The sequence below is a fragment of the Nymphaea colorata genome, chromosome 9 (assembly GCF_008831285.2).
Source record: "Nymphaea colorata isolate Beijing-Zhang1983 chromosome 9, ASM883128v2, whole genome shotgun sequence".
Lineage (NCBI taxonomy): Eukaryota > Viridiplantae > Streptophyta > Magnoliopsida > Nymphaeales > Nymphaeaceae > Nymphaea > Nymphaea colorata.
This window is the reverse complement of record NC_045146.1, coordinates 21,730,666-21,745,652: the sequence shown is the minus strand read 5'-3', so window position 1 is coordinate 21,745,652 and position 14,987 is coordinate 21,730,666. Positions and strand designations below refer to the sequence as shown.

At 41.6% G+C, this 14,987-nt stretch overlaps 2 protein-coding genes across 2 annotated transcripts; one reads left to right on the top strand and one right to left on the bottom strand.

Annotated features, from left to right (window-relative positions):
• Positions 1-96: 96 nt before the first annotated feature.
• LOC116261277 (U-box domain-containing protein 43-like) lies at positions 97-5,595 on the bottom strand. Its single transcript, XM_031639962.2, has 5 exons — positions 5,320-5,595; positions 3,598-5,206; positions 3,080-3,383; positions 1,328-1,815; positions 97-1,101 (listed from the first exon to the last, which is right to left on the bottom strand). Exons 2-5 carry the CDS (start codon positions 4,810-4,812, stop codon positions 97-99), a joined length of 3,012 nt encoding a protein of 1,003 aa, XP_031495822.1. The 5' UTR covers positions 4,813-5,206; positions 5,320-5,595.
• A 1,488-nt stretch (positions 5,596-7,083) lies between these two features.
• Positions 7,084-14,489, top strand: LOC116260838 (probable N6-adenosine-methyltransferase MT-A70-like). Its single transcript, XM_031639353.2, is given in 9 exon segments — positions 7,084-8,330; positions 9,735-9,833; positions 10,824-10,907; positions 10,980-11,335; positions 12,087-12,303; positions 13,264-13,343; positions 13,872-13,975; positions 13,978-14,151; positions 14,230-14,489. Coding segments are annotated over 8 exon segments (2,256 nt in total). The 5' UTR covers positions 7,084-7,181; the 3' UTR covers positions 14,145-14,151; positions 14,230-14,489.
• Positions 14,490-14,987: the final 498 nt, after the last annotated feature.

The following is a 14,987-nucleotide window of genomic DNA, read 5'->3' as shown; positions in this document are numbered from 1 at the left end:
CAAAAGGTACAAATGCAACTTCATTTAATAGTTGCAAAGAATCAGGAGAGTGCAATTAGGTGTAAGCAATGGCAAAAACATTATGCTACAAAACTATCAAAAAAATGATGATTGGTTAGGCAGCACATCCAAAAGAGCGAGCACCTTAGCTGCCAAAGATCTAGTAACACCATCACTCCTCTGGGTCATCTCAACTAGATGTGTCTGAGCCAATTGCCCAAACTTGCTCTTGTACTCTTCAAGCCTGAAAATCCTCTCAATAACATGCAGTGCTTTCTCAGCAGTTTTACCACATTCCTCTATGCTCATCAAGTTTATGATTGGAGCAATCGCATTCTTCTCATGAAGAAGCTTGCTTCCACTTTGCAGTTGCTCAGCCTCTATAAGTGTAGATAGTGACTGCAATGCAGCTTCACAGACACACATCTCCTTTAAAGACAGGGCCCGCACTAGTGGCTCCACAGCATCTGCCTCCAGCAAGCAAAACGTGGACTCAACAGAACATACACCCCCATGAATCCGGCAACCAGGCTCCGCTGGTGCTGAAAAACACATCCATCTTCGGTGTCCCTCAACAGGCTTGCTCAACCGCTTTGAATTTTCTGAAAATTGAGCAAGTGATAATGCTGCCTGTCGCTTTGTCTGCGGCGTCCCAAAGGTTAACAATCTTACCAAGATTGAGATGATGCCAGCCTTAGCTACCCGTTTTTGCAGTTCAATATTCATGGGCAATGTGAACCGCCGAAGAGTCCCAGCAGCTTTCTCAAGCAAGAAATGGTTCTGGGGCAATCCTTGACGGCAACCCGATTCAATTATTTCCACAATCACTGGCAGTGCACCTAGCTCAAGAAGCCAGTCTGTTGTCTGTGTATCATCAGTAGGAAAATTTTCTAGGACACCCATTGCAGCTGCTTTCTCCTCATCACGATCAGATGTTCTGATAATTCTGAGCAAGGCCTCCAAGGACCTCTTATTTACATGCTCAACCAGAAAGGTGCCATCACAGTCTTGGGTCAAGCTGAAAAACAGTTGCACCGCACTTGCCCTGACTGCCAGGTTACCATGTTCACAAAACTGCACTAGTAACTGAATTGCTCCCACCTGCAAGTCAATTGGATCAGGTACGAAGACCATAAAAAAAACAATCACCAATGGTTGCATTAAACCAACCTTAATCAGCAAAACCTGGAGAAAATACACCTACTAAGGAAGTTGTCTCTCTCTCTCTCATTCTATGTGTGTCTGTGTGTGTGACGCATATCCAGATGAAAAACTAACATAAAACACATATCCAGATGAAAAACTAACATAAAAATGTAATATGTACCTCCCTGAGCTTAGCCCTCATTTCTGTTGCTATAGACAGTTGACACATGACATGGAAAGCTCGAAGAATGCTTTCCTGAATATTAGGGCATAGGCTAACTAACACAAACAGCCTGCAGATATCAGAGTCAGACTGGAGTAACAGAAATGGAGCCCCACTAGCTTCAGGAGAAGCAGCAGAGAAGGCAAGATTCATAAAGGTTACTGCAGCACGCTCTCTCAAACTTAATGATGTTAAGTTGGCAAAGTCCAATAGGTCCAGAAGAATTTTCGCTGCATTTTCTCTTATCATAAGGATTGCATTCCTGGGTACAGTTGAAAGGTTGCTTAGAGCATCAATAGCTGCTTGGTTTGATTGTGAGTCTCCATTTGAAATCATATCCAGGAGAGCTGTGATCACGCCACTATCACAAAGAGCCGCTTTGCTAAAATCCGTCAACTCCATTTCAGCCAAAGCTTTGGCCATCATAACCTTTACATCACCAGAACCTGCATAATCGAATCTTTGAGCATTCAAGCATTGAAATAAAAAATATTGAGCCCCTTTATCTAGTACAATTAGTGGTCGGCACACATATCCCAGGTCAACACTAAAATCAAGAAAATATTTTTGCAGGAGAATAGATATGTTTACCCAAAACAAAAGCAAACAATAAACGAATATAACTTACCCATTTCTGTAACTGGTAATTTCCCACAATTTATATCTAGGTGCTGGTAACCCTTTTCTGGTGACAAATTACTATACCGATAACACAAAACAGGAAGAAGTTACAATACCTAAAGGAACCCATGCACAAAACTCACAGGAAAACAGCGTCCATAGCAAATTACATTTTCTTGTTTTGCTGCCTTATTTGAGTGGTGGAAGAAACTAGGTTAAAGATGAAGACAGAGTATTAGCAACAGTAGAAATGAAAATAATGGAGAGTCTATCATTTCACGGGATCAAATAGAAGAATGAGAATCAAACAAACAGCACCATTGTAGATGAAGCATGTGCTAAGGAATGACAACAGTGATGATAATGTTGATAACCTTGTTTGACGAATAACAAAGAAGCTGACAACTGTAATGAAGTTAGTCGTCTCATATGATTTATACTATACTTATGATGTACCCTTCATGTAGAGGGAGATCAAGTATGTTCATGTGCCAGATATGACTCAGGACTGGGCGAATACAAGGCCCACCTGATTAGACCTGCTAAATCATATGAGTAGGTTTACACTCCATGCTTTAATATCTCATCCCTCGGGATGGACTAAGGACCAGGTCGCATCAGGTTGAGCTCCTGCAGTGGCCATTAACAGGTTTGAGCCCAATGAATACTAGCTTTCAGCAACTTTTGAAATAGACATGAGCATGCTATTGAAGTCCAAGTGTGCGTTACCTGGGTGGTCAGCAACTCAAAGATCATGTGTACTGCAGCCACAAAACCTAACTTCAGCACCTACTGTTAACAGTCTACAGTACCTCACTAATTTATGTCATCTGAGTGCAGGCAGCACCAAGGCAGCTAGTAGATTCATCATTTCTGGAAGTAAGTTCTCTCACAAAAAGATGAAAGAATTTATTGAAACCTATATTTCCCTTTTTTCTCAAACAAGCTTCATATTAACTGCTAAATTGCTGTATGGAAAGACAAAAATTTGAAGATATTTATAGTTGGATGGCAGGCATTGCCGCATTGGCTAAAGATGTTAGCCGTCAGAGCTAAATATGGTAAGGAAGACAATGAGGAATTAATTACCTGTGCAAAGCCGCTGTAATAAAGGTTCAAAGTAATTTGCTTTTGCCATTAGTACCACATTCTGTTCCGAGAACGAAAGACTGAGAAGGAGCTCACTCGCAGTTTTGGCAGCCTGGGGTTCATCACGTTTCATCATCATGACAAGGAAGAAAATGCTGCCATGTACTTCCCCAATCCTTTCAAGGACATTGGAAACCTTTGATAGTTCATATAGTAAAGATACAGCAGACACGCCTTCTCCCGTGGCACGGGAAAGAGATCGAACCATATATTCAATGGCATTCTCCACACTTGCAATTCTTTGCTGCAAAATACACCAGCTAAAACCAATTAGAGAAAAATGTGGCATGCTCGAGTTATGAGAATCAAGACAGATAACAGTTCATCAGCGTTAAGACACCGTTATAGATTATAAAGACTACAAAGTGGTTCCTGGGCACTTAACTGACTTTGTTGACACCAAGTAAAATAAACAAGATAGAAAGACATGCTCAAAGGAAACTTATTAGAAAGCTTACCTTATATTCTTCTCTATCCTCTGCCAAGAGACAAAGCAAGTCCAAAGCTTTCTTCCTTACCAAAACTTTGTTGCCACCCATTAATCCAACGAGTACAGGTATGTAATTCTCCAGTACAACACATTCCCGATACGATTCTCTTTCTGTACATAGACACTGTAACTGCTCGAGTGTATTCAGAACTTCCTGTTCTTCACTGGAACTGAGTTTTGACTTTATGGATGCAATTGTGATCAGCGTATTTCTCTCCTTCCACTCCTCAATGGATTTACGAAGAGTTACATTCGGCCGGAGATTACCACCTGCCAAGGAGATCATTGTCAGGGGACAGACCATGTTACCATCAGCAAGCCATTTCTCTATGGCATTTCTCTCAAATGTCTGTCCAGAAACCGTCTCCACAGGATCAACCATAACTTCATGGGTGATGGGGCAGTAAAATGATTGTAAAGGTTCAAAAGGTTGACTGCCCAGGGAATTCCTTTTGGCCAAATATATATCCTGCCGTTCCTTTGGGGTAGAAGCAATATCAGCTCGAGACAGCAATGCAATTATCTGTTCCATCTGTATCGCCTCTGCCCTGTCTTTCCTAAGCTGTGCGTCTTCTTTCTCTCTCTTGAACTCTTCAAACTCCTTCCTCATCGCTGATCTATCTTTTGGGACGCCAACAGCTTCAGCTATCTGAAGCAGCAGATTATTCGCATGAGCACGATCCAAGCTCCTTTCCCGTATCCCTGACTCTATATTCTGCAGTACGTCTTCCTGAGCTACCGCAGCCCTGAACTGTGCTTTTCTCATTACATCATAGAGACTCTTGATCTCCTCATTGGTAGTTAACGACAGATCCAGAGAAGCTAGAGGGATCAAGCTCAGAGCTCGACTGAACTCATTGGTACTTTCCTGCATAGTGCTGACGATCCTCCTACAGTTAACTAGGAGATAAATCTTATTCCTCTTGCCACATTCTACCACCAATTGCTTCAACACCTTTGTCTCTCTATCAAGAATCTCCACCACAGCCCTCACGTTCTCCGAGTTGTCCACCTCCTTTCTGGCAAGCTCCTTCAGGACTGGAACAACTCGTTCCAAATATCCAGTGAGCTGCGTGAAGCTATGCTTCTCCACAAGTACATCCTTCGCAGCAGAAATCGTTAACACTATCTCCTCAATAATCTTAGACAGCGTCTCTGAGATAGGAAGCAGAGACGAATCCATGGCGGAATTTCCAGGCTAAAATTTTTGAATTACCAAAAGAACCGATCCTTAAAAAGCGCCATATGATGCAAAAACCATCTATTCACGGCTAACTGAGCCTACTTGCCGCGCTTGCACCAAACAATTTACATTCGAATTCCTCAAAAGAACTCGAAGAGAACATGGATGGCATCTGATTCCTACAGTCATAGAATTCACGACCAATTCTTCTCTGCAGGAGCTCATTCCTATAAAGGCAATTCATACCTATCCTTTTTCTCAATCAAGCAACGATCGGAGCTCGTGAAGACCACATTTTTTTCGGGCAAAGCAAACACCAAAATTTGACTAAAATCATTTGCAGTTGAGGTTCAACTGCTTGCTGAATTCAGTCGAAATAGAAGATTTTTACGGCCTGAAAGGATGCTCCGAGAAGACCAATAACAACAAAAAAGCAACTGAGCAAGTGAACTTTGTCTAAACACGACAAAAGGATGCAAACTAAAAAAACAAGCCAAACAAACTAACCTTCCCTTCGGTCCTCTGCATCATGGAAAGCAGGAATCTTTTACAAAAAAAAAAAAATAGTTCCTCCTTCTTCTTCTTCTTCTTCTTCTTCTCCTCGGCGATCTTCTATGAGAACGTAAAACAAGATTCAGTCTCTAATTTCCGCTCCTCATCTCTTCTTTCCAACGATCATCTCAACTTCTTCTCGCCCCCTCTCTCTCTCTCTCAGTCTCTCTCTCAAGAGTGGAGGAGAGAGGTGCCAGCCACTGAAAATTCTCGCACTCGTTCGGGACTTTCGCGGAATCTCCTTTTCGCCGGTCTTCTACCCTCTCTTTCCGTGGGGTCCCTGTATTCTGTCGTCAATGACTTGAACGTGCCTCCTATGGTTTGCATTTATTGTTTAGTTTTGGTAATATAGCTCGGGCTCTCATCTCCCCTTTCCATGGCCAAAGTGAAAAAAAAAAAACTAGTCTCCTCCGACGCTCGTGAAAGTACTCGAACATTTCTTGAATGTACAGCATAGCAGGTCGTGTGGTTCGATTTTAGCGATGAGCATCTTAAATGATGGGGCACAATAAATGTATCATTGTACTGCTGAAGTTGATGTGAATACAACCAAGTACCCCCAAGAAGCAAGGGAAATAAGAGACATTCAAGTCTCGTTTTCAAGCCATAGGTTGTTCATGTCTTGTTCACTAAAACAACACTATAATGTGTTTATGAGTTTTTGTTTTTGTCTTCAACCGTCGTTTGATACGTCAGTGTTTTTGCTCGTGTAATTCTTGTTCTTTAAATGGAAAATTTTGAGATGTTTCTCACAAAAGGATAGTCTAGCTGGTCATCTATAAGAAATGAGGTCTCTAATTTGATTCTCGTGAACGTCATGTTTTTTGTGTTTTTAAGTAATGTAGCAACACTTAAGTTGAAGGTGCACTTCTACAATCATTAACGTTGATGCAGCTCAAGACTCCAAATGCATTGGACCTTTCAGCCTTGTTTCATTAAGGATGAACCTCTCGCTCACTTAAAACAATAAACTAAATGTCCATTCTAATGGTGGGTGAGCCGAACATTGGCTCACTAGCCTGCATGCGACGTCTATGTCTACGTAGTTAGTCATTTAATAAGAGTAAATGGTGTCCAATCAAGTAGATGTCATGCCAACTTATGGCTCACGGCATGTCGAAGTTTGGGTATACTTTCTAGCGCAATATTAGCCTTAAGTATGCGTTTGCTGCCTGGGATTTTAAATCCGAGGATATGTGATCAGGGGATTTAAGAAACCTAGTTTGATGGGCCAAAGACAATACCCTTGGTCTCTCTCCCATCCATTTTATTGTACTCCCATAAATAGAAATTGTTGCCGCAGCACTTGTAAAAATCCGCACTCTTGAGTTGTCCATCGGATCTGCCTATTGGATAAATCCATAAAAATATGAATCGCCATATATCTGTTTGATGAGATAAATTATTTTTTATGAATGGATGAAACTATATTAGAAATTTTATTCATCCAAACAAACACGGATTAGATTATGAAACAAAGCAATTCATAACATTTTTGAGTGGCGTGACTTATCTTCTCGTGGAAGCCGAAGCCCGAAGCTCACGCGCGTGGGAAAGGGGACGGAGGCTTAGGTTCCTTCGAGCACAGCCTAATGACAGATTAACCCTTCACCTTTTACTCAAACTCAAGCTACTGGCGATCTGCAAAGGGCCGAAGTCAATGGCAACACGGCAAGGATGTTATCGTAATTTAAGTTTTCCAGGAACCGCCCACCGAGTCGAGAGCGCGGAAGGGTTCCCCGACGACTAACACGATTGGGGAGTTCCGTCTCTCACAAATTTACGGACGATCGAAAGCCCAAACATTCTGGCTGTAGATGGAGCCACCGCCGGGGACGGACGGCGATGACGCCGCCGCGTGTAAGGAGAAGCGCCACCGTCTCCATGAGAGAATAGAGAACAGCCGCCGCGACCAGGACGACCTCATTGCCTCCCTCCAGAGTATCGTCCCCGACCTCATCTCATCCCTCGATCTCTCTCTTCGCGTCGTCTCCGCCTTCCACTCGCTTCCCCCTAACCCTAAGAAGCGCCCTTCCTCTAACTCGTTGTCTCTTCCTCCCGATCCGCCTGGCCGGAGACTTCCTCCTTCAACGGATGCGCGTCCGAAGTCTGGCCATGGCCCGCCTGATGTTCGTCCCCGGCCGGACCGTACCGCCGATTCTGCCGCTAAGGCGTTGCCCGTCGTTCGGTCGATGATCGCCCTATTGCTCCTCGAGCGTGTGCCCTTCACGTCTATCGACTCCGCTGCTATTCTTCGGAAGCTCGAGAACGAGGCGTCTACGGCATCGCCTGCGGAGAGGGCGGCGCTGCTTGAGCTCGGCGGTGAGGCGGGGCCAATTGCTGGCGTGGAGGCGGCGCTGCGGTCGCTTGCGGATTCTGGCGGAGCGGTCGACCTTGAGGAGTTCGTTGTGAGTGGGAAACCAAGGGTTATGGTTCTAGGGATTGATCGGAATCGACTCGTGAAAGAGTTGCCGGAAAACTCGCAAGGGGGGGAGGGGGATGGTGTTGGGGGAGGAGCGGTGCCACCGTCAGCGGGGACGCTGGCACCAGTTCCGGCTGTTGCTGAACCGAACAGCGGAGTGTTTGGGATGATGCCGCGCCCCGAGATGTGGATGGGATCTGCCGACCCTCATTTTCCTGGAATTTTCCCTGGGGGAGTTCCACCTCCAGGGGGAGCATTGATGGGTCCGAGGGGAGGAGGTGGTAGGGTTTTAGGGATGATGGGCATGCCGAGACCAATGGGAGTGGGCCCGTTGCACCGGCCACCCCTGCCACCACTGCCCGCCACAACGATGGGTGGTCCGGTCACTCCTGTGAAGCCAAGGACTGACGACGACGACATGAAGGATTTGGAGGCATTGCTGAGTAGAAAGTCCTTCAGAGAATTACAGAAGTCGAAGACAGGAGAGGAGCTTCTTGACCTGATTCACCGGCCTACAGCCAGGGAGACCGCTGTTGCAGCGAAGGTCAGACCTGCTATCTCTATCAATGTGATGTCTATGGTTTTGGTCATTACTGAGCTGGCAATAGTTTCCTAGGATCTTAATCCACCGCGTTGCAGTCGTGTTTGGCCCATTTTGATTTCTGCTAGGATAGACATTCTTTTGCTCCTTCTATATATATATATATATATATATATATATATATATATATATATATATATATATTAAAATTGGGTGATGGATGAAGAAAAACTGTATATGTTTATATTGTTTGCTGTAGCGAGTGACGACTAACGAACCATCGTAAGATCATTATGGAGGACGAATTGAAAGTTTTCCAATATTTTAAAATGAGAACGCTTGTACATGTGAATGAAATGTTCAAACTTGTTTATAGACGTTGCCATTGAGTCATTTTGGAGAGTTATACGTGGGAGCCATACGAGATTTTCCTGCTGTCTTTTCACTAGTGGAGCCTCCAGTAATTAATTCAGAAATTTCGTCCAGGAGTCTTATTTATCCCACAATTAATTCCAATTATAGTTTGCTCTTCATGTGGAGATATTAATTGTGGATTTTATCTGTTTATTCTAGGATATTTTCTTATCATCTTCAAGCCACCATTGTTTATAGTGTCAAGAATCCTGTCTGGAGGGTTTTGAAATCTCAGATGAGCTTATTCATTTAGATGAGTCTAATTCTTTTTCTATGTAAAGCATGGTGGTGTGGGGAATAGATTCATGTAAAAAGCCTAGAAAGGACTGATGGACTATCTCACCGGAGAGGTATTGATACATGTAACAGAGGCTTCAATCACTTCTTATAGCAAGAGCCCAAGAATCCTCATTGCAAGGTTTTGAAATCTCTGATGAATCTATTGATTAAATGAATGTCTAGGTTCTCTATATGGAGCATCCTTGGTGGCGTAGCAGACAGATGCATGTGGAAAGCCTAGTAAGGACATGTAGAAAGCCTAGTAAGGATTAAGGAACTATCTCACCTTATAGATGTGAAGACAGGTAAAAGGCATGATAAGGCATCGGAGATGTTTGGCTTCGTTGAACTATTAGGCAGTTATATAATTAAGTGGAGAATGTCTTAGAACCAATATGGTATTTTTAAGCAACTGAAGATAGGGGATAGTCACTTTACTAAAACTAGTTGAAGCTAGGAATATGACTAACCCATAGTTGATCTGGTTTGCTACCTTTTCGTTAATTTCTTCTGCACTCTTATCCCTACCAAATGGCTGTTAATTTTTTCTTGTTGTCCTTCAAATGCCTGCAATAAGCTTCTCACATGACATGTGGGTCAACTAATATTTTGGTTTTCCTTCTTAACATTCATGTTTTTGGTTAAAACATATATTACGTAATTATATTTAATGGTTGTCTAGTCAGTTGCTCACCAACAATTTCTGCTTTGCAGTTCAAAACAAAGGGTGGTCCTCAACTGAAGGAATACTGCACTGCTTTGACAAAAGAAGATTGTCGCCGACAAAATGGTTCTTTCATTGCATGTGAAAAGGTTGGTGAAATCTAATTATTTGTGAATCTGGTCACCAATTGCTTGTTTGTCATATATTTGCTATTCATACTCCTTATCCTTTAAAGTTTATGTGTTTATCTGGAATACCCCTTGTCTAGCTACATCATATGGGTGCTTTAGGAAGCTTGCAGTGTCAACTGCCAAGTTAACAGGGTGCCAACGTGGATGTTGTGTAAGACATGGGTGACTTATGCAGTTATGTCTGTTGTGGTTTAATGAAAGATGGCCACACTCAATGAAATTTAATCGAATTTGTGCTTATTTTGCATGTGATTGATAATAGATTTGTCGTGTGTGAAGTGCTGAATGTTGCAAGTGCAATGGTGAACAATTCGGCCTGAAGGACTGTACATTTATTAGCATCCTGTTGATGAGTTTGCAGTTTTACATCTAGCTGCAGCTCATGATGTTTGTCTGCAAGCACTAGAGCTCTGACATTGGTGGTCCCAAGAACTAAAGTTATCACCAGCTCGATGGGCATCAACCTATCAATATCTGGCTCTGGCTGATGTGCAGCCTGAAACCAGCAATGCTATGCTCATTTCGATATATACTATTCGTACGAAATGATGGCCTAGATCACTCTTATGTGATGAATCCTATTCGTGCTAGCGCATCATGGAACTACATTCCAGCATTCCTGTTGCGAATTGCAAATAAGACTGAGGAATGTACATGATCATGGTCATCTTATAACTTCAATATTGATATAGAAATTGGGAAGGAGGAAGCATGCAACTGCTTTATAGCTGTTTTCTATTTGCACTTACATACTATGTGTATGGTTTTTTTGGACCTGATTTGTATAACGTTTACGTACTTAGGACACTAAATTTCATGAAAGAGAAGTCTGATTCCTAATATTTCAGAAATTAGTATTAGACCTGGTTTATAATTTTTCCTATTTGTGCTTGTAGCAGCGATCTTTGCTCTTCTTGTGTTCAATAATTCATCAGTATTCCTTTGCAGGTCCATTTTCGTCGTATAATTGCACCACACACAGACATTAATTTAGGTGACTGCTCTTTCCTTGATACATGTAGGCACATGAAGGTAAACCCTTATTCATCATGTGTTACACTATTTTTACCATCAGAGAGGGATCTAACTAGCTTCTATATCCAGACATGCAAGTATGTGCACTATGAGCTTGATCCAACTCCTGATGTCCCTGCAATGATGATGGGGGCTGCTAATCTTCCACCACAAAAGCCAATAAAACCACAACGTGCTGAATACTGTTCAGAAGTAGAACTTGGTGAACCACAGTGGATCAACTGTGACATTCGGTCCTTTCGAATGGACATTTTGGGGCAATTTGGAGTTATCATGGCAGACCCACCTTGGGACATTCACATGGAATTGCCTTATGGTACAATGGCTGATGATGAAATGAGGAATCTTAATGTTCCTGCACTGCAGACTGATGGACTCATATTTCTGTGGGTTACTGGGCGTGCAATGGAGCTTGGACGAGAGTGGTAAGCTCAGTCATCTTTCCTGACAAGCCATAACCGGTGGCATTGGTTTTCAATAAAATCAGCAGGAGATTTCTGGGGCAATTTACATGTATGTGATTTTCTTACGAGAAGATTTGAGGGTCACATGTATGTGATTTTCTTCCAAGAAAATTTGAGGGTAGAGAATAGTAGAAGCAATTGAAAAGCATGAAAGATATTTCCAAGGAAATAATAGTGCGAAGCAAAATTCTGTTTTTTACTTCACTACTACTAGTTGAATTTTCTGTTACATTGGCAATGGTGTTTCTGCACTGTCTCCTTCGATGCAATAAAGTGTATATGTTGCAACATAGGGTTTAACTTAGTTATATTAAGATCTTAGGTGCCTATACTGGAGGTAGGGATGCATGATATTCGCCTTTTTTTACTCAAGGTCAAAAGTAGCTAGTCCATGGTTTCTTCGGAAAATCATGTAGATATTTCCTTTTCTTGTAGGGGAGAAGAGATGAACAGGTTATGTAGGCTATCAGGGAAAAATAAATGTTTTGCACATTACTCTTCAAAGGTCTTTCTAGAAACATCAGATTGAGGAGAAATAAATGTTTTTAACTCTTGAAAGGTCTTACTAGAAACATCACATAGAATTCAGTGTTTCTTCGTGTAGCAAAATGTTTTCCGAGCATAAGTGCTTAGTAGTGATCATCACTATTTAATGATCCTTCTCTCTATGTGCTTTTGTATCAGCTGATACATTTTGCATTTTGAATTTCAGTCTGGAACTTTGGGGGTACAAGCGTGTTGAAGAACTTATCTGGGTGAAGACAAATCAACTACAAAGAATTATCAGGACTGGGCGTACTGGTCACTGGCTAAATCACAGTAAAGAACATTGTCTTGTCGGGATAAAAGGTAACCCAGAGGTTAATCGGAACATTGACACTGATGTCATTGTTGCTGAAGTTCGGGAGACAAGCCGAAAACCAGACGAGGTAAAGTCATGAAAATAACTATTTTCATCATTGGAAAAAAATTAAATTATGGTATATATTGATGCAACTTAAGTTTCTTCTTTGACCATTTTTTGGTGCGTATTTGTACTTTGCATGGATGAATAATTTTTTCCTTAGACTAAGTTTTTAAAAATTCTTGACAGTACACCACCTGCCGATGTCAAGCTGGTGCCTGTTGTTGCATCAGAGGCGGTTGTGGCCGGTGCTAATGCATTGGTGCTTTCAATGCATGGACCAAAGATAGGTTGTGATTGTGTAGCGATATCTGAAGCAACAGTGTAGTTTATGCTGCGATTGATGTATGAAATGATGCAACAAGACAGAAACGTCTTCTTTCCCTTATCCTCTGGTGGGGAGAAATACCTTATAGAACTTTTCAAGCAACAAATGGGTCCACAAAGAAACTGCTTCAAACCCATCCAGAAAGCTCTAGGAACATTTTAACAAGATCAAATTAGGTCAGCCATGGGGCATCTAATTATGACTCTTGATTACTTATGAACGCAAAAGGTGCAGGCAATTTGTTAACATGTAATTCGTATAAGAGCTGAAATTCTAGGTTAGTAGTGGCGTACTGAAGAATGTCAAGTTACAGAAACTTGTATGAATCTCTTGATAAATAGTTAGTTAGGGAGTATAATATTTGCTTGTGAACTGTTCTTAGTGGAAATATATATGGTGCACTTAGCCTTTTTTTTTTTTTGCTAGAACTGGATACTTTGTTGCCTTCATCATTGTCAGAAAAGTTCTTGAGTCTCATCTGTTAGCGAGTTTCCATGCTAATCAAAGCAACAATCTACTTTTACTTTCTGCATGTTATGTAGTGTAATAGATGGCCATTAACCGTGTTGGCATATCGTCGTAGCTTGATTTGGAACCTATCAGATGAGATCATGTTCACCAGTAACTGTAAGCATTTAAAATTTGTTTCTTGTGCAGATGTACCCAATGCTTGAGAGAATAAGTCCCAGGACAAGGAAATTGGAGCTCTTTGCTCGAATGCACAATACACATGCAGGGTAAGTTTCTGACAGCATTTAGTGGTACATTCTATCTTAGTCATCATATTGGGAATTCGATGAGTAGAAAGAGCTGCTACAAGATAAACACTTGTTTTTCTGATTCATTCAGAAAAAATAGTTCTGTGACAATTTTTTGTATGACCAACTGGGCACTGCCATATCCTTTTTCCCCTTCACATGTTCTTTGCTGTTATGATTTTGTGCTACAAACAAAGTTAGAAGAATTTACCTCGTAAGTTGGATCTGCTTCACTCGCAGCCTGGAGTTGTTGCTTATAGGCAACTCCTTTGGTTGCTGCAATTTTGAGTGGTATAGGCACAGTGTGGATTTGTTCTTCTCTGATGTCTTTTTTAGCGGAGTATTCATTAATGAACTGGTAGATGCCTTTATAGCTCCTGCTTGTCAATGTTTTCTGTAAATTGATATGGTATATGAACATTGGTTCCTGTAACGTGTATGTATTTCTTGTATCAACTTCCGTTATAGATGGATCATTTTTGGATGGTCGTGGTGGTTTTGTACCAGGTGGATATCGCTTGGTAACCAATTGAACGGTGTGAGGCTAGTGGATGAAGGTTTGCGTGCTAGATTCAAAGCAGCATATCCAGATATTGAGGTGCAGCCAGCTTCTCCCCTAGAGCCTCTACAATTGACACAGATCCAAACTCTGGACAACTGAGAAGCCCGTTTTCTGGAGCTGATTCAAAATCGACAAACCAGTTTATAGAAATGACTGGCCCCGAGCATTTTGGGTCAGATGATAAGCCCATGCTCCCCCAAATCGAACTTGTTGGTTGAGAAACTGGTAAATTGTAGTCGTACCTTAGCTTCATGTTGTAGTATAATGCCTAAGAATATTGATTATTCATCTTTGAAATAAAAGGTTGGTGTTTTCGATGTTGCTGCTGGTAGCCTTGAGGGATGAACTCGTGCGTGGAGAGGCTGTTAGAGTAATCCTGATATATCGTGGCATGGAACCCTCAGCCTCCATCGACGCTTGGAGGGGATCTTTCATCTTCCGCAGCTTACTGCATATTTATAGAAGATTAGTTGAACATTTGCTAATTCAACAAGTAACCAATTTTTTTGTGTCAAATGTAATGCTTTTATGCTTGGAAAAAACGATCAACCATATTTATCTCATGAGCACGGCTTTCGTGTTTTTGTCAGTCAAAGACTAAAGGCCAAACAATTTGTTTTTTGTTTTACGTGTTTGGGCCTTCGAAATTTTGGAATGAAAAAACATAGTCATCAGATGTATTAGCTGTAAGTTTAATTGATCTTCTATTCTATCGCTAGTTGATGAGTACAGTTCAGTGGTCGGGCTTGTCTGTCGGTACCTGTCCTTTCGTGATTTGAAGTTATATATATAGGCTTTTTGCAATATTTGGGTCGAGTATTTTCTGAAAAATTTTGAACTGATTATGGATCATTGATTTTATGAAGTGGTATCATTTTGCAAATTATCGATTTAGTTGTTCACATGATCTATTCTTAGTTCATGTAATTTTCTATTATTCAATTCGTATGCCTAGTAAAAGAGACGCACACACATATATACTGTGGGAAGAGAAAGTGGGTTCTCTCTTCACCTAATGAAAGAGACAGGCCTAAGGGAATCACAGATTTGCATCTACAACA